The following is a 25088-nucleotide window of genomic DNA, read 5'->3' on the forward strand; positions in this document are numbered from 1 at the left end:
GGATTGTAGAGGTCAGGTCATCTGATGCAGCATCCCATCACTCTCCTCCTTGGTCAAATAGCCCTTACACAGCCTGGAGGTGTGTTGGGTCATTATCCTGTTGAAAAACAAATGATACTCCCCCTAAACGCAAACCAGATGGGATAGCGTATTGTTGCAGAATGCTGTGGTAGCCATGCTGGTTAAGTATGCATTGAATTCTAAATAAAATCAGACAGTGTCACCCGCAAACCACCCCCACACCATAACACCCCCTCCTACATACTTTACAGTGGGAAATACACATGCGGATATCATCCGTTCACCTACACCATGTCTCAAAGACACAGGAGTTGGAACCAAAAATCTCCAATTTGGACTCCAGACCAAAGGAAAAATTTAAACAGGTCAAATGTCCATTGCGTGTGTTTCTTGGCCCAAGCAAGGCTCTTCTTATTGGGGTCCTTAAGTAGTGGTTACTTTGCAGCAATTGGTGGCTATTAGAAGAATCTCAAAGATAAAATATATTTTGATTTGTTTAACACTTTTTTGGTTACTATATGATTCCATATGTATTATTTCATAGTTTGTCTTCACTATTATTCTACAATGTTGAAAATAGTACAAATAAAGAAAAACCCTTGAATGAGCAGGTGTTCTAAAACTTTTGACCGGTAGTGAATTATGCGTGCGCACACACACACACACAGTGAAAAGTTTTAGAACACCTGAATACTTTCCGAAAGCACTATAATAAACAAACAAACAAATAAATAAATAATAGTGCCTTCGAAAAGTATTCAGACCCATTGACTTATTCCACTTTGTTACTTTACAGCCGTATTCTAAAATTGATTAAATGCTATCTACACACAATACCCCATAATAACAAAGCAAAAAGGTTGTTAGATTTGTTTTGCACATTTATTTAGAAAAACTGAAATACCTTATTTACGTAAGTATTCAGGCCCTTTGCTATCTGACTTGAAATTGAGCTCAGGTGCATCCTGTTCTAATTGATCATCCTTGAGATGTTTCTACAATTTGATCGGAGTCCACCTGCGGTAAATTCAATTGATTGGACATGATTTGGTCCCACAGTTCATGTCAAAACAAAAACCAAAGCCATGAGGTCAAAGGAATTGGACATAGAGCTCATAGACAGGATTGTGTTGAGGCACAGATCTGGGAAAGGTTACCAAAACATTTCTGCAGCATTGAAGGTCATCAAGAACAGTGTCGTTTTGTCATTATGGGGTATTGTATGTAGATTGATGAGATTTTTTATTTTACTTAATCCATTTGAGAATAAGGCTGTAACACAACAAAAAGTGGGAAAAAAGTAAAGGGTTTTTAATACCTTCCGAATGCACTCCATCTATAATGCGTGAGAATATTTTGAAATGCTTGAGAAATATTTGGAACAGATTTCCTAAATAAACATTTGAGCTGATTTGCTGGTGTCTTTACAGTCTTATGTCAAAACTATTTGAAATAATAATTGAATTTGTTTTTGCTTAAAACCGGTGGGGCAAAATAAAAATCACCCCCAGGACACCAGATGGGGAAACCTGACCTAAGAATGGTGAAACAAACAAAAAAAATATCCAGTCAGAGGAAGGAAGTCCTGTGGGCAAAAACAGCTAGTTGATGTTATTTTGAAGGAGAATGGCAAGAATCGTGCAAGCTAACAGGGTGGTCAAAGAGGCAAATAATGGCGCAGTACAACAGTGGTGTGCAGAACGGCATCTGGGAATGCACAACTCGTTGATCCTTGTCACAGATGGGCTATTCCCGCAGACGACCACACCTGATTATACTTTATCAGCGAAAAACAACAATTAGTGGCTCCAGTTGGCACACGATCACGAGCACTGGACAATTGAGTCTTGGAAAAATATTGCCTGGCCCGACAAATCAAGGATCCTGTTGCGTCATGCTGATGGCAGAGTTAGGATATGGCATAAGCAGCATGAGTCCATCGCCCCATCCTGCTGGTGTCAACAGTACAGGCTGGTGGCGGTGGTGTAATAGTGTGGGGAATGTTTTACCGGCACACGTTAGGTCCCTGGATACCAATTGAGCAATGTTTCCATGCCCCAAAGAATTCAGATGGGTTTACCTAATAAACTGACCACCGAGTGTATATATCTCCCAATGTTTGTCAGCCATGAAATGTGATATGCAATCTGATTCTGAAACAGTTGTTTTACATTCCAATAAATGTATCATATTTTTTTTTAAACTGCAATCGAACTGGGACTTTCAGTGGTTGAAATATTCTGCCAGATAATGTAACCAAATTTCACCACCGTTTGAGAGGAATGCGACGAGGTACTGTACCACTACACTAAACACTTTTGTAGTTTGAAATACGCTAATCTATTGCCTACTACTCCAACAACGTCTACTCAGCTAGATCTACAACAGGAAAGCACTAAAGGAGTACACTGACATATAGAGGAATCTATTCTCTTAAGATGGTCGTGTTCTCCGACACCCACACACTGGGGCTGCTAGAGAGAGGCTCTATCTTTCTCCTTTATTTCAGGGCAGCTGATGGCTTAGAATCCGATCATGTGATAAATAACCAAACATTCCAACGAGAACACTAGCAGTTGTTCATCAAGTGTATTCCATTGAAAAGCCAACAAAAAAAGATGTGAGAAAGATACAGCAAGAATTCCTACGCAAACAATACAAAAAGCAAATATTCAGGCACAGAGAAAGGGACAAAACTACAGGGAGACTTGTGTTGCCATACCTCCGACAGTTAGAATACTGAGACGGTCCTTGAACAATGCCAGGTCTGGAGGAGGCATCAGGGGGAGAGAAACCCGGAAAAGGTTAGTGACCCATGCCCCCATTCTCCATCATGGACATCAGGGTCATCTCTACCTCTACTCAAACACATTGAAGGGGTCAGCAAACTAGAATCGAAGTGAAACTTTGGGTGGTTCTCGCAGACAATAAGAAGTCGTTCTCTCTAATTATACTCTCAGCGGAGCAGAGTTCTCGCCTACCACACTCAGAGTAAATAGCACTACTGGTGACGCTATTATCTCTTGCCGGTGATGTGTGTTCGTACGTAGCTAACATGACTTGGTACTATTTAATTGATTTCTTGCCGTAAACCCACTAGGTGTGTTGATAGTTTGTTAAACAAAATGGGATTTGCTACTAGCAAAATAAGCTAAGTATGCACATTTATGGAACATTACGACGCCAGCTAACTATGGCTAAAGTTAGCTAATGTGATTTTAAAAAATATGGTGAGATGTAACCAACAACAAAGTAGGCCGCTAGCTAGCTTGCCAATACCAAGTTTACGTCCAGTCAGTTTTCCAAAATACTATAACTCGGAGCAACGAAATACGTCCATTCATGCGCTTCAAACTTGTTGAGAACGCTAAAGTACTGCCGAAGTAATTTCCTTAGTAGGAGACATTAGATTTTAGCATGTTGAATAACTCTGGGTACAGAGATGATTCCAACTTTTATTTACGACTCGTAAGCTAGTGAATGGTTTTCCAGACGGCCATAAGCTGATTTTGGCATTTTCCAACTAACTACATATAGCTAGCTAGCTATGCAGAGTGGATAACAAAGCAAACACAGCAAAGTTAGCTTGAAAGACCATAGCTATATACCTAGTTATGGAAAACTGCTTATGTGAATGTAACACAGAGATAGTTTGATAATGTTTCCACCGTCTCTGCATACCAGAGGCCACCATCGTGACTTCTGCAGCCAGGGACGGCAGAAACCACCTGGAACCCTCCCACCACACATGGTGGTGGGTTGGCGTTACAAAGTAAAATTTCAGCTGTGCCCTCCGCTGCGGGCAAACACCTATGGCACTTTATAAAGAGAGGACGACAGTGGGGAAAGATAGGAGAAGTTGTGTCAAAGGGCAGTAGGCCGGATTCAAATTTATGCAGACACTATAGACGTGTGCCGGAGGAAGCGGTTTAGACCTCTAGACCACTGGCTTGTTCTTTTAACTTCGATTTGTTTGCGAGAATCCCCCCCCTCACAACTTCAATCACCACAGCAGCACCACTGACTGACTGCTTCTGAACTCTAGCGACAGCGCAGCACCAACCACAACAAGGGTGGCAAACACAGCTTTAAGTGCAAATTACATCTAGAAAATGCTGTACCTGCCTTGCTGCAGAATGCACAAACACAAACATCACACCCGGATCACAGCCAAACTGAAAAATGCCCCATGCAGACCGAGACGTGCTGTACTGGAACTAATAACCATCAGACATGCAGAAAGTATACAGATCTTGAGAGCACCACTAATTAGACTATTCAGTCACCAACAAGAAGAGGGGTACAAGGTTTAGGGGTATGCTGGTTCATAGAAATGTCCCTTCCCTCCCCTTTTTTCTTATAATCCAAGTTGAAGGTGATTTACCTTTCCAAACAGTTAATATCTTACTGTTAGGAGTCATACTGTAGCTGTTGTTGTGAACAGTAAGAACTAAGGCCTAAAAGTTATAGTTGGCAGAAGAGACAACTCCTGTCCCCCTATACCATACTTCAGGAGGAAACTACAAATGCGTTGAATAGCTGTTAATTTTTACTGAGAAGTATATTAAGAGGGGATTTTTGGTCCAGTCAAGCAAGATGGTTAGTAGATTTGGGAGATACGCCAGAAAATCTAGGAGAACTCTAAATATGCCCCGCCACTGATAGACAGTAGTGTAATGGGACACTTAAATCATGTCATTAAAACCAGTGATGCGACATTGGCTTCAAACTGGGGATGTAGCGGTGTCACTCAAGAAGGCTACTGTATGTGAACTTAAACAGAGCACTCCAGACAATATTGTTATAACAGCATTTAACTTTCATTTCAATTTGTGCTTGGCTGCCTGCAGACAGAGAAGTCATACAGTACAGATCTGTCCTACAAAGAAGTGGTACCTAAGAAACTGCTATTTGTATTGATGCTTTTTGGACTGTCACTTTGTCGTGGTAAGAGGGCTTGTGTACCTCAACGACCGCTCAGAGCTATGCCAGTGGGAGACAACTCCCGGTAGGTCCAGACATACTGGACAGGTCTAGGGCATGAGGTCAGACAAAGCACAGTCTTGATCATAGAGCATTGTCGAAAAATGATCAACTACCACTTCGGATAAGTTTTAATGTCACATTCACAAGTACAGTGAAATGCATTTCTTGCAAGCTCTAAACCCAACAAAGCAGTAATCAATATACTACTAAATATAACATTAGGTGGAACAAAAACACACAAGAACTAAAAATAAGAACATGAGAAAGCAAGTAAGCTATATACAGGGTCAAATCCATTACCATATTTACCATGTGCAGGGATGCTGGAGTGCTAGAGTTAGATATGTATAGGGTTAAGGTGACACGGCATCAGGATATATGACAGAGTAGCAGCAGTGTATATGATGGTTGTATGTGAGTAGTGTGTGGAGTCAGTATACATGTACACTACATGAACAAAAGTATGTGGACACCTGCTCGTCAAACACCTCATTCCAAAATCATGGGCATTGATATGGAGTTGGTCCCCCTTTGCTGATATAAAAGCCTCCACTCTCCTGGGAAGGCTTTCCACTAGATGTCAGAACATTGCTGCGTGGACTTGCTTCCATTCAGCCACAAGAGCATTAGTGAGGTCAGGCACTGCTGTTGGGCGATAAGGCCTGGCTCGCAGCCAGCATTCCAATTCATCCCAAAGGCCTTCGATGGGGTTGAGGTCAGGGCTCTGTGCAGGCCAGACAAGTTCTTCCACACCAATCTCAAAGCATTTATGTATGGACCTCACTTTGTGCACAGGGGCATTGTCATGCAGAAACAGGAAAGGGCCTTCCCCAAACTGTTGCCACAAAGTTGGAAGCACAGAATTGTCTAGAATGTTATTGTAATGCTATAGCATACAATTTCACTTCACTGGAACTAAGGGGCCGAGCCCAAACAGCCCCAGACCATTATTCCTCTACCAAACTTTACAGTTGACACTATGCATTTGGGCAAGTAGCGTTATCCATGCATTCGTCAAACCCAGATTCGGACCACGAGATGGTGAAGCGTGATTCATCACTCCAGAGAACGCGTTTCCACTGCTCTAGAGTCCAATAGAGATTAGCTTTACACCACTCCAGCCGACGCTTGGCTTTGTGCATGGTGATTTTAGGCTCGTGTGGGGCTGCTTGGCCATGGAAACCCATTTCATGAAGCTCCCAACGAACAGTTGCTGTCGTTGGTCCAGAGGCAGTTTGGAACTCGGTATTGAGTCTAGCAGCAGAGGATAGATTATTTTTTACCTATTCCACGTTTCAGCACTCTGTGGTCTCGTTCTGTGAGCTTGTGTGGCTTACCACTTTGCGGCTGAGCCGTTTTTGCTCCTCGAAATTTCCACTTCACAATAGCAGCACTTACAGTTGACTGGGGCAGCTCTAATATGACAGAAATTTGACAAACTGACTTGTCATCCTGTGATGATGCCATGTTGAAAGTTACTGAGCTCTTCAGTCAGGCCATTCTACTGGCAATGTTTGTCTATGGAGTTTGCAGGCTGTGTGCTCGCTTTTATACACCCGTCAGCAACGGGTGTGGCTGAAATGTCCAAATTCACTCGTTTGAAGGGGTGTTCACATAGTTTTGTATATATAGTGTGTGTGCATGTTATGTGTGTGAGCAAATTAATTGAGGGTGTGTGAGTTGAAGTATCAGTGTGTGAGTGGAGTGTGCAGAGTCCTTTGAGTGTGCATAGAGATGGTGCAAAAATATAAATAAAAGACAAGGGTCAACTCAGATCGTCCGTGTAGCCATTTTGTTAGCTGTTCAGCAGTCTTATGGCTTGGGGAACAAGACGCTGTTCAGCAGCCTGTTAGTGTCAGATTTGATGGAACGGTACAGCTTGCCGTACAGAAGCAGAGAGAACAGTCTATGGCTTGGGTGGCAGGAGTATTGAATTATTTTCCAGACCTTCCTGATATGGAAGTCTTGGATGGCAGGGAGCTTGGCCACAGTGATGTACTGGCCTGCCGCACCACCCTTTGTAGTGCCATGAGATTGAGGGCGGTGCTGTTGCCACACCAAGCAGTGATGCAAACAGTCAAGATGCTCTCAATTGGTAGAACTTTTGAGGGCCCATTCCAAACCTTTTCAACCTCCCAAGGAGTGTTTGTGGACCATTTTAAGTCCTTAGTGATTTGGACACCCGAGGCTCCCAAGTGGCGCAGTGTTCTAAGTCACTGCATCTCAGTGCAGAGGAGTCACTGCAGTACCTGGTTTGAATCCAGGCTGCATTACATCCGGCCGTGATTGGGTGTCCCATAGGGCAGCGCGCACAAATGGCCCAGCATCGTCCGGGTAGTCATTGTATTTGTTCTTAACCGATTTGCCTAGACAAATACATATTTATGAATAAAATGTACAAAAATAAACTTGAAGCTCTCGACCCACTCCCCTCTCCTGCAGCCCCGTCAATATGGAATAAGCGTACGGCGACATCTTTATACAGAGGAAGGCCGGTATAGGCCATACAAAAACCAGCATTTCATGCCAAACCGAGCTTGCTTAGCTACCCAGTCGACGGCGGATCTGTAGTGAGTGGCTCATTCTCCTCACTGAGTTTATCCGAGGATGTTATAATGTAAATGGGGACATGAGAGTCCAGACTGGAATCCATAATCCCCAGAGGATACAGCTGAGCAACATGATAACAGTGGGCACAGCTGTCTTGGCTAATCATCCACCCAACTGTTAAAAAAATTACTACAAAAACCGAACCACGGATACTCCCATGGTGGACGCCCTATACTCCCAAGGTGGCAAAGAGATTTAAGTCAAGTAAGTCAAAAAGCATCAATGCAAATATGTGGCATTTCAGGAAAACAAGGGGCAAGGAGCCCTTTCAGGGACAAATGGGCACATGTTTACAGAGGTCAGTGTAGACTATACATAGACCAGCATGTCATGCCAAACAGATTGCTCAGCTACCCAGTCGCCAGGAAGATCTGTAGCAAGTGGCTCATTCTCCTCACCGAGTTTATCCGAGGACGTTATAATGTCATTGGGGACGTGAGAGTCCAGATCGGCATCCATAATCCCCAGAGGGTCCAGCTGAGCAACATGGTGCCCACGGATCTAAAGAAACAGGTCCGAGGGGAAATGGAACAAAACATCCGATAGGTGGGGATGAGAGGGGGGAGGGGTGTGAGTGTAGAGACATAGAAGTGTTGAAAGGGATTTGAAAGAAAAATAAAGAGAAGAGAGAAAAAGGAGGGAGGAAATGGGAAAGCAACATTAACACAAACAAGCTCATTATTGTCTCGCACAGCTGTGAGGGAACATTTCTCACCGACATTCTGAACCCCAGTTGGTACTGGGACATCATCAAAATTTATACAACTGATGCCAAGAGGATCGAGATCTGCGTTGTGATGGCCATTCAACTGGAAATAAGGTAACATTAGTCACATGGTAAAACAAGGTTTCAAACAAAACCACAACAATACAACAAAATAGAAATAGGAAACATTCAAGTGCACATTATAATAGGCATTTCAGTTAACATCATGAGGTCACAGTTCTTTATGGTATAAAAAGACATCTCACCTTTGTCCCAGCTTTTAAATGTCAACCATTTCAGCACAGGTACTGTATATCACTAAAATGTTAGTCCATTATCAGCATAGTTGGTATCATTAAGTCTGACGGTCAACTATGTGGAAATATTTAGCTATGCTCACAGACAACAAAGATTGTCTATTTTAAACCTCAAACTCAAAAAGGTAGAGATTGTGTGCCACCACTCTAGATGCAATTTACAATATATTTCACAGCTTTCTGGCTGCTGAATGTTTTGTAATAGTAAAACTACTTGGCATGCTTACTTGTTGGCTCCTGAGTGGCGCAGCGGTCTAAGGCACGGCATCTCAGTGGTAGAGGCATCACTACAGACCCTGGTTCTATCCTGGGCTGTATCACAGCCGGGGTAGGCCATCATTGTAAACTAAGAATTTGTTCTTAACTGACTTGCCTAGTTAAATAAAAGGTTAAAATACTAAAACTTTAGACATGGTTGTCCTTGTTTTCAAATGTTGTAGCTCTGTGAGAGTCAGTGGTGGCTGACTGGTCTGACCTGGTAGGCACGAATGAGGGATTGGACAGCCAGGTGATCCTCCACCAGCTTCTCCACGTTGGGCTGAGCCCCTGCCAAAGACTGGGCTTGAGGGAGACCGGCCAGGCTCAGAGGGCTCTGGTGGGCCATGCCCGGGGGAGCACCTGCATTGGCATTGCGAAAGAAAACGTCCCAAGACTGCAAGCAAGAAAGAAAGGAGGATAAATATTGGTATGAAAGGAGATCGCCAACAAATCCATCTATGACAAATATACATTTTATAAGAAGGTATAGCTTCATGATCTTGAGCAATGCTAGAAATATTAAATAAAAGTAACCTTATGTTACAGTTTCCATTTTCCCTTTGTGATGAAAACAACCTGTGTGATCAGTCTTATGCCATTCAAAACAACAATGGATGGCAAATACCAACATTCCTGTCAGAGCTGTTCCCAAACTGATTTTGTCATTCTAAAAAATGTCAATCTCTTCTCATATTAAGCAGCCAACTCCTTCCTTGGGGAAAATCTACTTCAATGTTTTATGGTAAACTGACAAAACTAGTAAGGCCCTCACTGATTCCACAATGTGAAAACCAAAACACAATGCCATTCTCTGGGATTAGTAATTGACTTCATACCAAAGGGATACTTGAAACTAACACTAGTCACAAGATCCTTCATAGTAAACCTATATTTACATTTTAGAGATGCAGGAATGACAGTCCCCGCCCCGCACCTGAATTACCACACACCTGGTCAAAGATTTATACCAGTGCAATTAATGGTCAGCTGTGGTTGAAGTGAAGTGATAGCATTTCAAGTGGAAAGATTCCCTGGGGGAATCGTATAGGGTCAGCGTCACAGCCTCGGCTTCAATCAGTATCCTACAGAAATTTCCTCTCAAGTGGCTTGAAAACATGATGAGCTGGAACCATGTAAGGGCTTTACAAGCTGTGCATGAATCAAACTGAATTAAGAGTTTTGAAGTTGGAGTCAAGAAAGTGGGTGGTGACATCACACACATTTCCCAACTTTGTGTTGAATCATTTACACTACCTAAGAGTTAAGAGAGCCAAGAGCTGCGACCCAACTGACACGTTCTTCCATATAGACGGCAATACTTTGATCAGGGCCCATAAAGGGATAGGGTTCCATTTGGAACACACACATGATATTCATCTTCCTCAGATAATAGGCCAACTGACCATCCGCTATGCCCAATTCTATCGTTAAAACATTTGGCAGGTTTTTTCTGCGTAGAAAAGTATTGACAGGGAGCATAAGTGTTTTTCGGGCCACCTACGTCCACCCCCCCAAAAAATGCAGGGGGACCTTTTCTCAAGACAAACCAGATAAAGGGTGCAGAAATTATAATTGACATATATATATATATATATTTTATAAGATATTTTAGAACCAAATAAAAGTTAGTCAGGGAGAATCTTATTCCAAAACTATGCATTCAGGATAAAACATGTTATGGCATGAGTCCCCAACTATACATTTCTCTCTCAGCCCCAGGGCTTGGAATTCACTTTAACCAACTGTCCTTTGGACAAGTAGGAACGATTTTTTTTTACTAGTCCAAAAGCTCTAGTCACTTGCCCCCTCCCCCACAAAAAAAAATGGTCTGTAACATCTAGGGCTGTGGCGATTACGAAACGGTTAATTAACAGACACATTTAGTATCTCTTGGCTTCCACACTGCCTACAAGCCATTTTAAAAAGTCTAATAAATCCATGTATTATAGCCTACACCTTCACAATAACTCCATTATTTATTTTAGACAGGTCTAAAGAAGCATGATATGAAGAATATGTAGTCTATTTCAGAAGAAAAGCATAGTATACTCTGAGTTGTCCTTATGATGGGTCCTGATGTGGCTATGCCAAACGGCTGTGGGCTACACTAGTTCATTTAGCAGACAAGAATTTCTTATAATTCCGTGGCATTATTATATAGTATGAGGAATACAATTGAACGAAGATTTGAGGGAGTGCGCGGTATTGAGAGGTTAACAAAGGAATAGGTACCCCCATTTGCTTAATTTAGAGTTATTAATGTAACTTTAGTTCTGAAAAAAATTGCTTTACGTTTGGATTTTTAATACATTGTTAAGGCTGCATGATGAGACAAATGAAGATTTCAAAAAAGTAGCTTGAAAGGCATGAGCACTGCTTGGTTTCTTGCTCAGGCTGTACACACTCCAATAGTCTCTCATTCACAATTTGACATGCACTTTATAAGGCCGTAATGAACCCCCAAAAAATCCATCCCTTTTGCGGCCAGAGTGCTGCGCTGTGCCCTTCTGCCTGAGTGAGCTGCGCAATCCGAAGAGTCTCCGTTACGTGATTGGATCTTTCTCACAGGCTACATACAAGTGGAGACAGACATCAGGGATGCAACTACGTCCGTCCTTATCCAATTCCGAGGAGCATATTGAAGATATTGGAAGAACTGTCCACATTTACGTTTCGTCAGCCAACAAGAGGAGTAGGCCTAATGATCTGCAAAAGCACTAGCCTATGTCACTCTACTATCCCCCATAGTAAAAATGTTGACCTATTATATTCTGTGCGAGAAATAAATATTCCAAACATAGTCTAGTTGTGGACAGATCAGAATGTTTAGCTTAAAATGTTGATAAACTATTAGGCTATTTCTTCACATTAAAAGCGCAGCAATGCGCACATGGTAGTGGGCTATACATGTGATTGTTCCATTTGGAGGAAAAACCCATTATCAAAAGTGAACGCAAATACAATTACGCATTCCCAAACTTGAAACTCATGCGCTGTTTACGTATGCCAGGTAGGCACAACACTAAAGCTTGACCGATTATTGGAGGGCCTATAAAAAGCCAATACAATATATATTTTTTTAATATACAGTGGAGCGTAAAAAAGTATTTAGTCAGCCACCAATTGTGCAAGTTCTCCCACTTAAAAAGATGAGGCCTGTAATTTTCATCATAGGTACACTTCAACAATGACAGGCAAAATGAGAAAGAAAAAAATCCAGAAAATCACATTGTACGATTTTTAATGAATTATTTGCAAATTATGGTGGAAAATAATTATTTGACTTCCATGCTTGAGCAGTTTCATGTGACAGCGATGAAAATATCCCATTTCAAATTAAGGGAGAACTAAAAGTGCATCTACTAGCAATGGGCTTGCCTACTAATATGACTAGGACATGGTCACGTTAACGTAGGATTTAGTATTTATTTCACCATGCAGAAAATGGAAAGCAAAAAAAAAAGTGCTCTATTAATGCAGATCTAAAATGCTTCTTATTGTAAATTCTGCTCAGCTTCAGTCAGGGTTGCGCAAAATCGCACTTCTCTACTCTGACAAAATCGCACTTCTCTACTCTGACAAAATATCTTATCTCTGGTCATTGTATCACCAGACAGCACTGACTTTTCCCCTGTATCAAGCAGAACCTTAGAAAGAATGTAGCCATCTACATTTGCTATGATAAGCCTTAGAAATATGATGACCATGCATTGTTCTTCCCCAAAATCCTTGCTTTTTCATTGTAAACTATTTATCCATGTGTGGCTGCAAGCCAAATAGCGTTGCACCTCTGGTTGTCATATGATGAAATAGATTTTCTGCCAAATGTGTTGCACTAATGTATTTTGTGTGAAGAAAAACTATAGTTGCACACAGTTGCATACCCCTTATCACAAAAAAAAACACTTGACTTCCAATATAAAATGCAGGTGAAATGGTTTAATATTTAGATTTTTCGAAAACCAAATGAAAGCCAAAAACTCTTGATTTCAAAAGTATAAAGTGTTTATAAATGTATTCCCTCAACATTTCTATGGTTGCATTATGGCTAAGACATGCGTCATAAAAATGACAAAATGTCCAGGTTTTAAACAATTACGTTTCAGGTTTACTAGTATAAAATGCTGACCGCCTACACTAAGATTCAATGTGGGAGATGTGGTGCACAACAGGCACTTTCCTTCACTGTCTGTTCTTGTGACCATTTGATCTGAACGAATCGTGCCTCGATGATGTCGACAGAATCATGCCTTTAGAAGTTGATGGTAAGTATCCTTCATTATATTTGTCAAATATGACTGACATTTATCCTATAGGTATATAATTAAAAACCTAACTAAGGTACGGCAACATTTTCTGGTGCCTCCCTCATCTCAGCATTGGTTTGGACATGAGTGTCACGCCTTGGTCTAAGTATTTTGTGTTTTATTTAATTATTTGTTCTGGCCAGGGTGTGACATGGGTTTGTCTGCTTATATGCCCCGATTATTTAGCCTTCGTTTCTGACTTTGTGTACAGGGGGCATACTGTAAGAACGGCCCATGTTGTCACTGTCCATTTCAAAAGTGCTAAACAAATAGGCTTTATTGTCCCTCTTAGCTCGCTCATTAACCCTCTTAGCTCGCTCATTAAAGTCTTACCTCTTATCCACTCATCTTTCTCTTATGCCATAGTTTGCACATCTCAATTGTTAGATTGCTTATTTAGGTCTCAGTACCTTGTTCATCATATTAGGCAATGTTGGAATGATGCACTTCACTGTTTTGCATACTTTGTGCATAATGATTAGCTCATGTGCTTTTCTCCACGAGAAGGGATTAGTATAATGTTGTTGGGTCTGTAACCATGTTTACCAGTGAAAGGTCAGTAATAGACTTACGTAATTCCAGTTGATATTGCGAGAGTTGTTTTGTTTGCGCAATGTGCTGTCTGTGCATAGGTATAGGTCTATTGTCTATAAAAGTGGATCTTCGTGATTGGTATTAAAAGGAAGGAGAAATACACTGTTATGATGTGCCCTGGGGGGGTATCATACAAGCCACCCCCCTCTACAGTTTAATGACTTGACAGGTCGTAAATTCCTGGAAGGAACCCTCTCCCCCTTTGGACATGTAGTATTGAGATATTTTTCCCAGCTGTCAGGTTTACATCTAAATATTGTGAAACATATGTGATTAAACATGAAACTATTTTTGAAAAGATGTAATATGAAATTAACTTTCTAAATGAGAGTATGGCTTTTTATATAAAGATTAACTAGTCAGTGGCCATGTTCATGTGAGCATAGACATTACGTCGGTGTCAAGGAACCGTCCTTTTCTTCTCCAGAATATAAAACCACCAGTGACGAAATAAAAAATGTATGCCAAAGAGACTCAGGCAAGCCAGATGTCTCGAATGGTTAAGACCACGCAAACCACGGTGTAAACTAAGGTTGCAGATGGTTAAACTCAGATTTTTCTAACAGTAAGAGCAAATCTTAGATGTATAATTACTAGTCTGCGGCTAGAAATTACGTAAATCTCGAATGAGAACACTGACAACCGCCGAAGCAGCTATTCTAGGAATACATTTCGAATTCTAACCACCTACAACAACGACAGACTGACTTCTGGGGGAACACAACCAGACTTTGTCGACTCTCTCCAGCAGATGGACCGGCGAACACAGCGAGAGACAACAAGACATACTCGTAAATATGTAAATTGCTATTTAAATTTTCAAATGAGCGGTTGTTCATGTAAAGTATTAGCAATTTCTATGAGTGTTGTTATAAGCTAGGAGTTTCCCGCTCTTGAGAGGTCCACACCCCCTTCCCTTTGTCTACCAAGCTCTCATATCAGCTTGGCACACTAGAGACTTTTCTATCATTGTTAGTAACCAATATCTGTTATGTAATTGTGTGTGATTATTTAGTTAGTAAATAATTAAGCCAATGTATATGGCTGATTCATTATGCAAACTAGGGTTCTTGCAGATATTTGAATGTCGTACAATTCTTGGTTGAGACTGATAAAAGGTCAAGAATAATTAATGACTGATCGATGACTGAAATGTAAGATCTTTAGATCTAAGAGTTCATTCAGAAGACGTAACTCCTTAAACTTAATCCGTGGAGCCCCAGGTTATTAATGAGTTAATTGTTGCATGATTAATTGACTACCTGATTGAATCGATTAATTAATTAAATCGATTTGATAAAATAGCATGACATCACATTAAGGATACTAAAGACACCACACCACATAAGCCTAATAAAATACTTCAAAACAGTAGGCTAACTCCATATCGGTCTCTCACTGTGTGGTGACTTAAGTCCCTCTTTGCCATGCAAATGAACTGAATCCCCAGAACAAATTTCCACTGCATTACAGCCCTGTCCCAAAAGGACTAGCTGACATCATGTCAGTGATTCTCTCGTTAACACAGGTGTGAGTGTTGACGAGGACAAGGCTCTGTCATGCTGATTGAGTTTGAATAACAGACTGGAAGCTTCAAAAGGAGGGTGGTGCTTGGAATCATTGTTCTTCCTCGGTCCACAATAGGTACCTGCAAGGAAACACGTGCAGTCATCATTACTTTGCACAAAAAGGGCTTCACAGGCAAGGATATTGCTGCCAGTAAGATAGCACTTAAATTAACCAATTATTGGATCACCAAGAACTTCAAGGAGAGTGGTTCAATTGTTGTGAAGAAGGCTTCAGGGCGCCCAAGAAAGTCCAGCAAGCACCAGGACCGTCTCCTAAAGTTGATTCAGCTGCAGATCGGGGCACCACCAGTACAGAGCTTGCTCAGGAATGGCAGCAGGCAGGTGTGAGAGCATCTGCATGCACAGTGAGGCGAAGAATTTTGGAGGATGGCCTGGTGTCAAGAAGGGCAGCAAAGAAGCCACTTCTCTCCAGGAAAAACATCAGGGACAGACTGATATTCTGCAAAAGGTACAGGGATTGGACTGCAGTCATTTTCTCTGATGAATCCCCTTTCCGATTGTTTCGGGCATCCGGAAAAAAACTTGTCCGGAGAAGACAAGGCGAGCGCTACCATCAGTCCTGTGTCATGCTTCTCAGCCAAGGGACTGGGCTCACTCACAATTTTGCCTAAGACATCCTCCGAGAGCAACTTCTCCCAACCATCCAGAAGTTTGGTGATGAACAATGCCTTTTCCAGCATGATGGAGCACCTTGCCATATGGCAAAAGTGATAACTAAGTGGCTCAGGGAACAAAACATCGATATTTTGGATCCATTCCCAGGAAACTCCCCAGAACTTAATCCCATTGAGAACTTGGTCAATTGAGGAAGGTGGACAAACAAAACCCCACCAATTCTGACAAACTCCAAGCATTGATTATGCAAGAATGGGCTGCCATCAGTTACAATATGGCCTAGAAGTTCATTGACAGCATGCCAGGGCAGATTGCAGAGGTCTTGAAAAAGAAGGGTCAACACTGCAAATATTGACTATTTGCATCAACTTCATGTAATTGTCAATAAAAGCCTTTGACACTTATGAAATGCTTGTAATTATACTTCAGTATTTGATAGTAACATCTGACAACAATATCTAAGACACTGACATGCTGACCAGACTGGACACTTCGCATGCGCGAGCGTTGAAAAATAAATGTAGAAATCCATGTTATTCAATTAATGCGCCAATGAGCGTCTGTATTGCCAAGGGCTAAAATGGGAAGATCTTCTATTTCTGACGCAGATCGCGCTGCAAGTCCTGCCTCTCCCATCTCCTCATTGGTTTATAGAAGCAGGTACCCTGATTGAAAGACAAACTGTTTTTCCAGTTGTCGTGGTAATAGTGGTAATAAGTTTATGTAAATATGAAAGTATAGATGCCAATCACCATATAAGTTCAAAGACGAAAAAAGCCTGGAAGGAGGTGAGGGGACTAGAAACGATTTGGTTGACCATTATGTGTGGATTAATTGTCGGAGTAGAGGACCTTGTGCATTTCAGGTAAAACAACCTCCTAATGTTTTTTCTCAGGACAAATTAGCTAGCAACAGCAAGCTAGCTAAATAGGACAAATTAGCTAGCATGTGCAAGCTAGCTAGCTAAATTGCCATACATGTTTAATGTTTTTCGACCTGTCCACAAATTAATGTAATTGGTTTAGAGTTTGTTTTGATATTTTAACCTGCGTGTCATGATCGCGTTTGGTGTGGGGGGGACAAAATACATTTATGCACGATGGTGCACGCACGCAGCCGGTTTGGGTTCGTGTGAGGCAGCAGACTTTGTGAAAGTTAATATTTGGGTAATTCTCAAAACTTTAGGCCACGACTGAACAGTTAAGGCATCATCTTATCTGAACTAACCACTTCTGAATTTCTGTCGGTGTGCATTTTTAAAGTGATGAACAAAGGCCTATCTTGTCGCAGCTCATTTGCTTGCACTTGCTTATACCATTTAACACGGCTCTAAGACCAAACAAATTTACTGAACATAAATGTAATGTATTGTTCAATAATAACGAATGCTGGCATGACTTTTGAAGGAAAATGCATTTCTTATCGAGTTACACAAATCCAAAAGGAGCCAGTAAAAAACATTTAAACTAAATCAGCCATGGTTTTTAAAAAGAGTAAATAAGGCTGATACCAGACAAGGCTCCGCTGAAAGCCAGGTGTAGCGGTGGTAAGGATTCACACCATGGGGCTGAAAGAAAAGCTCCACTGTCAGGACAGCTTTCTGTAGGCCTTAACAGTTTGTGGGCACCCTTTGTCATCATTATTGTGCAATTAATGTATTGTTTAGTGTTGTGTCTTTTGTTGGCATGCATCTAAAATACAGGTTGAGTGTGTGGCACCATGATTTACATGCTAAAATCACCACTGCCCAGGAAGAACCCTATGACAGCTTCCGGGGTATTGGTTGGAGGGAGGGGGGGCAGCATTTCGCTTAGTGTGATCAATATCATATAGAGCCTATGTTACTGTGCATGGTATATGGTTGTCCTTGTTTGATAGGGCAATTGGACGTCTTTCAGTGATATTGCTAAACACACAAGCTGACACATTTCTCCAGGCTCTGAAAGACTACAACTGGGGTGGGTCGTTGCCTCAAGCTCTGGCCCCTTCCCTCCAAGGCAATTTTTTTTGAATGGGGGCGTATACTAACAATCTTTTGGGCAAAACTGAAACTGAGCAGACAATGGCTTCAAGTGATTCCTCTAAACAAGGGTTGACAGTGGTTATGATTATGCAAATGGTTGCATTCCAAAATCACGAAATTATAGGCAAGACGCAAGAAAGGATTCCAAACAAACAATTATTGGCTATGCAGCAAGCTAAGTTTAGTAGCTAACAGTGAGTGAGGAGAAACAATACAACAATTTAACTGTTGTAAATCTCAAACTGATACTACTATAAAAAATATATCTATGCCTGTTAAACATGGCTGTAGCTAGATACTAACTACCTACTTACCTAGGTACATTTTTAGGGTCTGTTCACTGTGCAAAGGTTCAGGTTATGCCATATTTCTTCCTATTAGGCTACATATTGTTCTAAATGCAATCTCTGTGCCTACGTACTTTCACTAGTCTACCCTAATGTTGTTATGCTTGCTCAGTCTTACAGACTACAACGTGTGGTGCATGGGATTCTTTCTGGAGTGGATTCTTGGGAGAGAAACATAATTCCTTTTCCTGCATGTGTCATTGTAGCAAAACTGTATCCCGTGAACTGTATCCCTCTTGATGGACTGGCCATGCTGGACTTCAAGCAGAATATGACTCGAGAGGACCTGAATGTCAGCTTGATCATGACAACACTCCAACAACTTTACAAGTGTTCCCTGAACTTAATGTGTTTCTTTGGAAAAGCAATTTCATCATGACCACCTCTCCCCATCATCTGCTGATTATTGTTATCATTTATCTTAGCTACAGCTGTGATTTAACACCAGATGTGATTTAACCAAAGATTTACTGGCGATGCAGTCTTGGTCCTCGGCGTAGACTGACGGATTACTTCATGAAGCAACAAAAAAGCTTTTTAATAATTGAGCATTTTCTAAAATTCAAAATGGACACTCTGCAACTGGACACGGACATTGAGACTCCAGTTTCCACTAATCGAAGACAAAGACTGCATCGCCAAGCAAAGGATGGTAGAAAATTATCTGTGCTATAACAAACAGGGCCTATCCTGTAACTCCCAGTATTTGAGTCATTAAATATTATACACTCCTGTATTTTAGATTGCCAAATCAACATTTGGATATATCTGAAACCAACATCTTGTTGATGGTACAGCTCACATAAATACACTGCTCAAAAAAAAAAATGAAATTCTTATTAAATACTTTTTTCTTTACATAGGCGAATGTGCTGACAACAAAATCACAAAAATTATCACATTTATTAACCCATGGAGGTCTGGATTTGGAGTCACACTGGAATTTAAAGTGGAAAACCACACTACAGGCTGATCCAACTTTGATGTAATTTCCTTAAAACAAGTCAAAATGAGGCTCAGTAGTGTGTGTGTGGCCTCCACGTGCCTGTATGACCTCCCTACGGCGCCTGGGCATGCTCCTGGTGAGGTGGCGGATGGTCTCCTGAGGGATCTCCTCCCAGACCTGGACTAAAGCATCCGCCAACTCCTGGACAGTCTGTGGTGCAACGTGGCGTTGGTGGATGGAGCGAGACATGATATCCCAGGTGTGCTCAATTGGATTCAGAACTGGGGAACAGGTGGGCCAGTCCATAGCATCAATGTCTTCCTCTTGTAGGAACTGCTGACACACTCCAGCAACATGAGGTCTAGCATCAGGAGGAACCCAGGGCCAACCGCGCCAGCATCATGGTCTCACAAGGGGTCTGAGGATCTTATCTCGGTACCTAATATGAGGATTCTGTGTTTTGCACTATAGCCCGTTACCATATATGTGATTGAATATTATCTGCTGTTGGCTTGTGTGGATGTATGTATGTGTTATGCAACATAGCTGACTTGAAACATTGTCAACAGTTTCAGGGCCATGGGCCTTTCTCATGATGGAAAAATACAGAATAACATGAAGACAGGAACTGTGCAATGAGTTGGGGGGGGCCACATTCAGAACGTAGTGTTGCGAGAACAAACGGTCTTTTGTTAGATAACAGGAGCCAGGTGCGAGATAACAGTATCGAGCATGAGCGCATAGATATTCTTCACAGCAACAGTTACATCCATCAACTGAAGCGCTTAGGGTGCTGGGACCAGCCTCTGCGCCAACAATCAACAATAGGCTGGGTGAGTTTAAACCACGCCCAGACTCAACTCTGACAGGCCATACCACCCTCATGGAGTCTGTTTCTGACCGTTTGAGCAGACACATGCACATTTGTGGCCTGCTGGAGGTCATTTTGCAGTGCTCTGGCAGTGCTCCTCCTGCTCCTCCTTGCACAAAGGCAGAGGTAGTGGTCCTGCTACTGGGTTGTTGCCCTCCTACGGCCTCCTCCACGTCTCCTGATGTACTGGCCTGTCTCCTGGTAGCGCCTCCATGCTCTGGACACTACGCTGACAGACACAGCAAACCTTCTTGCCACAACTCGCATTGATGTGCCATCCTGGATGAGCTGCACTACCTAAGCCACTTGTGTGGGTTGTAGACTCAGTCTCATGCTACCACTAGAGTGAAAGCACCGCCAGCATGCAAAAGTGACCAAACATCAGCCAGGAAGCATAGGAACTGAGAAGTGGTCCTTGTCACCGCCTGCAGAACCACTCCTTTATTGGAGGTCTTGCAATTGTAATTGCCTATAATTTCCAGCTGTTGTCTATTCCAATTGCACAACAACATGTGAAATGTATTGTCAGTGTTGCTTCCTAAGTGGACAGTTTGATTTCACAGAAGTGTGATTGACTTAGAGTTACATTGTGTTGTTTAAATGTTCCCTTGATTTTTTGAGCAGTGTATATTCTGTCAATCGATAATGGCAGACACATTGAGGTTTGATCAAAATATCCATATTTATTTTATGGTCCTTTATCCAGCTTCGGTACACTGGCAATGGTGTTTGACTTGGTGGGCTGTAGAAGCCAAGTGCTTAGGGGGAATGGTCTTGTCCCGTCTGGTGTACAGCCAGCTGGATAAGACTGCCGAAAGTGGTGTAGGGCTCGTAGATCTTAACCACAAACTGTTTGGACCTCTCGCAGAAGATTCGCTGGTAATGCACGTCCACTGGAAAGACATGGTTGGGTTGGTACCGTTTTACACTTTTTGTGGAAGGGACGTAGGGCAACACACCATTGTTGGTAAAAGGTGTCAACCGATTGGGAGACAGACTAGCGTTTAGGGACATTGGCAGCTACTTTTGAGAGGAAAGATCGTTCAACAAAGTGAATGGGCTGGGGGGCTGCAGAAGGAGTGAAAAGTCTTAGTAGTGCAGTTCTTAAACAGTATGTATTTATTAACTTCTTCGATATAGGGGGCACTCTTAATTTTCGGATAAAAAAACGTTCCCGTTTTAAACAAGATATTTTGTCACGAAAAGATACGACTATGCATATAATTGACAGCTTTGGAAAGAAAACACTGACGTTTCCAAAACGGCAAAGATATTACCTGTGAGTGCCACAGAACTGATGCTACAGGCGAAACCAAGATTAATTTCAAACAGGAAATGCCACAGATCTTGAAAGTGCTGTGTTCCAATGTCTCCTTTGATGGCTGTGAATGTGCCAGGAATGAGCCTACACTTTCTATAGTTTCCCCAAGGTGTCTGCAGCATTCTGACGTATATTTGTAGGCATATCATTGGAAAATTGACCATAAGAGACTACATTTACCAGGTGCCTGCTTGGTGTCCGTCAAAATTATTGCGTAATCTCCAGCTGCGTGCATTTTTCCATTTGCTTCAGAGGAGAAATCCAACTGCCACAAATGATTTATCATCGAATAGATATGTGAAAAACACCTTGAGGATTGATTCTAAACAACGTTTGCCATGTTTGTCGATATTATGGAGTTAATTTTGAAAAAAGTTTGGCGTTGTAATGACTGAATTTTCAGGTTTTTTTCTTAGCCAAACGTGAACAAAACGGAGCGATTTCTCCTACACAAATAATCTTTTTGGAAAAACTGAACATTTGCTATATCTAACTGAGAGTCTCCTCATTGAAAACATCTGAAGTTCTTCAAAGGTAAATTATTTTTATTTGAATGCTTTTCTTGTTTTTGTGAAAATGTTGCCTGCTGAATGCTAGGCTTAATGCTATGCTAGCTATCAATACTCTTACACAAATGCTTATGGTTGAAAAGCATATTTTGAAAATCTGAGATGACAGTGTTGTTAACAAAAGGCTAAGCTTGAGTGAATATATTTTTCATTAATAGTTAATGTTGCGTTATGGTAACGAGCTTGAGGCTATGATAATGCTCCCGGATACGGGTTTGCTCGACACAAGAAGTTAACTTCTTATAGATAGGGGGCAGCATTTCTACTTTTTGATAAATAGCGTGCACAATTTTAACTTCCTGCTACTCATGCCAGGAATATATTATATGCATATGATTAGTAGGTGTGTATAGAAAACACTGAAGTTTCTAAAACTGGTTCAATCATGTCTGTGACTATAACAGAACTTATGTAGGCAGGCAAAACCCCAAGGAAAAAGTTAATCATTGGTGAAACGAAGAAGAGGCACTTCCTGGAACAACGTTACACTTTTCATAGTTACGCAAAAGAGGGAAAAAGGAGCATTTTTTGTTTACTTTCTCTATCGAATACAGTTTGCCCCGTCTATAATTTGATCGATTATTAATGTTTAAAAATACCCAAAGTTGTATTACAAAAGTAGTTTGAAATATTTTGGCAAAGTTTATAGGCAACTTTTGAAATGTTTTGTAGTGACGTTGTGTTTTGGAAAGCTGTTTTTTTCCGGATCAAACCTTTTTTATAAAATGGACATTTTGGGTATACATGGACGGAATTCAATCGGAAAAAAGGACCAATTGTGATGTTTATGGGACATATTGGAGTGCCAACAAAGAAGCTTGTCAAAGGTAATGCGTGTTTATATTTTATTTCAGCATTTTGTGTAGCGCCGGCTATGCTAATTCTTTTGTTTACAACTCGTTCAGGTGGTTCAGGGGGGGGTGCATGCTATCAGATAATAGCTTCTCATGCTTTCGCCGAAAAGCATTTTAAAAATCTGACATGTTGGCTGGATTCACAACGAGTGTAGTTTTAATTGAGTACCCTGCATGTGTGATTTAATGAAAGTTTGAGTTTTATCGCGTTTTATTTTGAATTTGGCGCTATGCATTTCCCGAGGCTATTGGCCACTTGAGACGCTAGCGTCTCACTATCCTTAAGAGGTTTTAATGACAAAAACGTAATGTTGCTAATTTAGTAGGGTTTAAATGCCATGGCAGAGCCAGGGTAAAATTCACCTTTAACTAATTTCCTGCATGGTGATGTCACCATGGAACGCCAAAACTCCATTCCACCGAAGTAGGCTGAAATTTCAGGCCGTCTATTCAAACAGCTCTTACACTAAAATGGCATTATGTTCACAAATTTCCAGCATTATTCCAACCTCAGTGTGAAAATATATATTTTTTAAAGCATGAAGTTCACTGACTGCACTGGGCCTTTAATATCAAAGTTGTATGCCATCTGTACATACGAATAAAATGGTTACATTAAGAGTCTAGCTGGTTAGCCACAGAAAAAGGGAGCAGCCTTCCCGCTAGCCATGATTGGCTGAGATGAGTGGGCTGGATTGGTCTGCCACGTAGCACGCATCTGTCTATTGGAGCTGGTCAGTATATTTAGGTAATAGAGTCAAACGCAGCTTTTTAAAAAATATATAATTCCACATTGTAAAACTGCATAAACCTAATGTCAAGTTAAAGTGTAATGTTAGCTTGCTGGCTCGCTATCTAACGTTGTGTATGCTCTCCACTTTCTGGAGAACCGAGTTTTGAAAGTGGAATTCGAGTATGATAGCTAAGGAGATGAAAAAAACAGTCTGGATAACATCGTAAAACTAAGGCAACCATGCATGGCATCACACAGGAGAGGCGTCCAACCATGATGTATACTGGTAAGATTCAGATATTTCACATTTCTAATTTTGACAGAAAGTGGTTTAATTTCAAGTGTACTGTTAACAAATTAACATTAGCTGGCTGGGTCGCTAACTAACGTTATGTGTATGATCTTATTCTTTGCATCTCAGACACATTTGCTTCGCTGGTTATAGCCATAGAATCTGGTTGGTTAGCTACCTGTATTCATGCAGGGTAGTAACATCATGAGTTGTGATTATGGTCCATTGTTTAGCTAGCTAGATATCTTAACTAATTTTGATTAAGTATTTTAATTTCAAGTTACAGTGTACTGTTAAGCTAGCTAGCTAACATTAGCTGGCTGGCTTGCTAACTAACGTTACGTCATGCATTGGGATTCATTGTTTACCTAGCTAGCTATCTAGCTAAATTTCTTAACAAAAGACTTGCGTCTTAGTGTGCCAGAGCGCAGAATAACTGATGCCTTTTTGAAAGCGCAACACCCGTTGAATATGTCTGGTGTCAGTGAACTTTGTCGACAAAGCATTTTTCAATTGTTGCCAACAGCAGTTACAGTCACCAACGCTCTGGATAACACGAAAAAAGCCTAACCAGCTCTGCTAGGGCGAGTAAAACGGTCAGAGTGGGGTGTTCTCTCATACGTGTCTGGACGTAGCTAGCCAATGTCAGCCAGTTAGCTTAGGTGGAAGAAGCTGGCAAGTTTGTAAAGAACTGGGATCAACCCTCAAAGAGATGAGTGTGGCTAAGGCTTAAGAGGGTATGAACAATGCTGAATGGGTGTAGACAAAGAGGGGCTCTCCTCTTCAATAGTAGTACCAAAACATTGAAAGACAGTTCTCTCAATAAAGAGTTGATCAGCTTTCAAAGCACAATTTCTTTCCCATTGTTTCCTCAAATGTAGTGTATGATAACCATTTTGTAGCTCTGAGTTTCAACTTTTATCCAACGTAGAAAAACTGAAATTCAAATGTTGTTACATAAGACCGAATACAGGTGGTGAGTCAAATATGCTGGTCTAATTATAGTCGGTGTTAACAAAGCTGCATCTATCCATGAATTTCACACTGCGAAAGAACCCCCCCCCCCCCCCCCCCCCCCCCCCCCCCCCCAGAGACAGAAAGATCTCACTCTGTAGGAGCTGGATGCCCT

At 41.4% G+C, this 25088-nt stretch overlaps 1 protein-coding gene across 3 annotated transcripts in view; it reads right to left on the reverse strand.

Annotated features, from left to right (window-relative positions):
- Window positions 1-25088, reverse strand: part of ogdha (oxoglutarate dehydrogenase a) — a 74549-nt gene that overhangs the window by 34123 nt on the left and 15338 nt on the right. Inside the window, exons 3-5 of one of the 3 annotated variants that reach the window (XM_046346550.1) lie at window positions 9116-9292; window positions 8016-8118; window positions 2744-2788 (exon numbers count right to left, since the gene is read on the reverse strand). In XM_046346550.1, coding sequence (XP_046202506.1) covers window positions 2744-2788; window positions 8016-8118; window positions 9116-9292 — 325 coding nt within the window. Of the gene's footprint in view, window positions 1-2743; window positions 2789-8015; window positions 8119-8332; window positions 8427-9115; window positions 9293-25088 lie in introns of all 3 variants that reach the window. The other 2 variants (XM_046346551.1, XM_046346552.1) reach the window with 2 other exon arrangements.

Source organism: Oncorhynchus gorbuscha, linkage group LG04 (genome assembly GCF_021184085.1).
Source record: "Oncorhynchus gorbuscha isolate QuinsamMale2020 ecotype Even-year linkage group LG04, OgorEven_v1.0, whole genome shotgun sequence".
In the NCBI taxonomy this organism is placed as follows: Eukaryota; Metazoa; Chordata; class Actinopteri; order Salmoniformes; family Salmonidae; genus Oncorhynchus; species Oncorhynchus gorbuscha.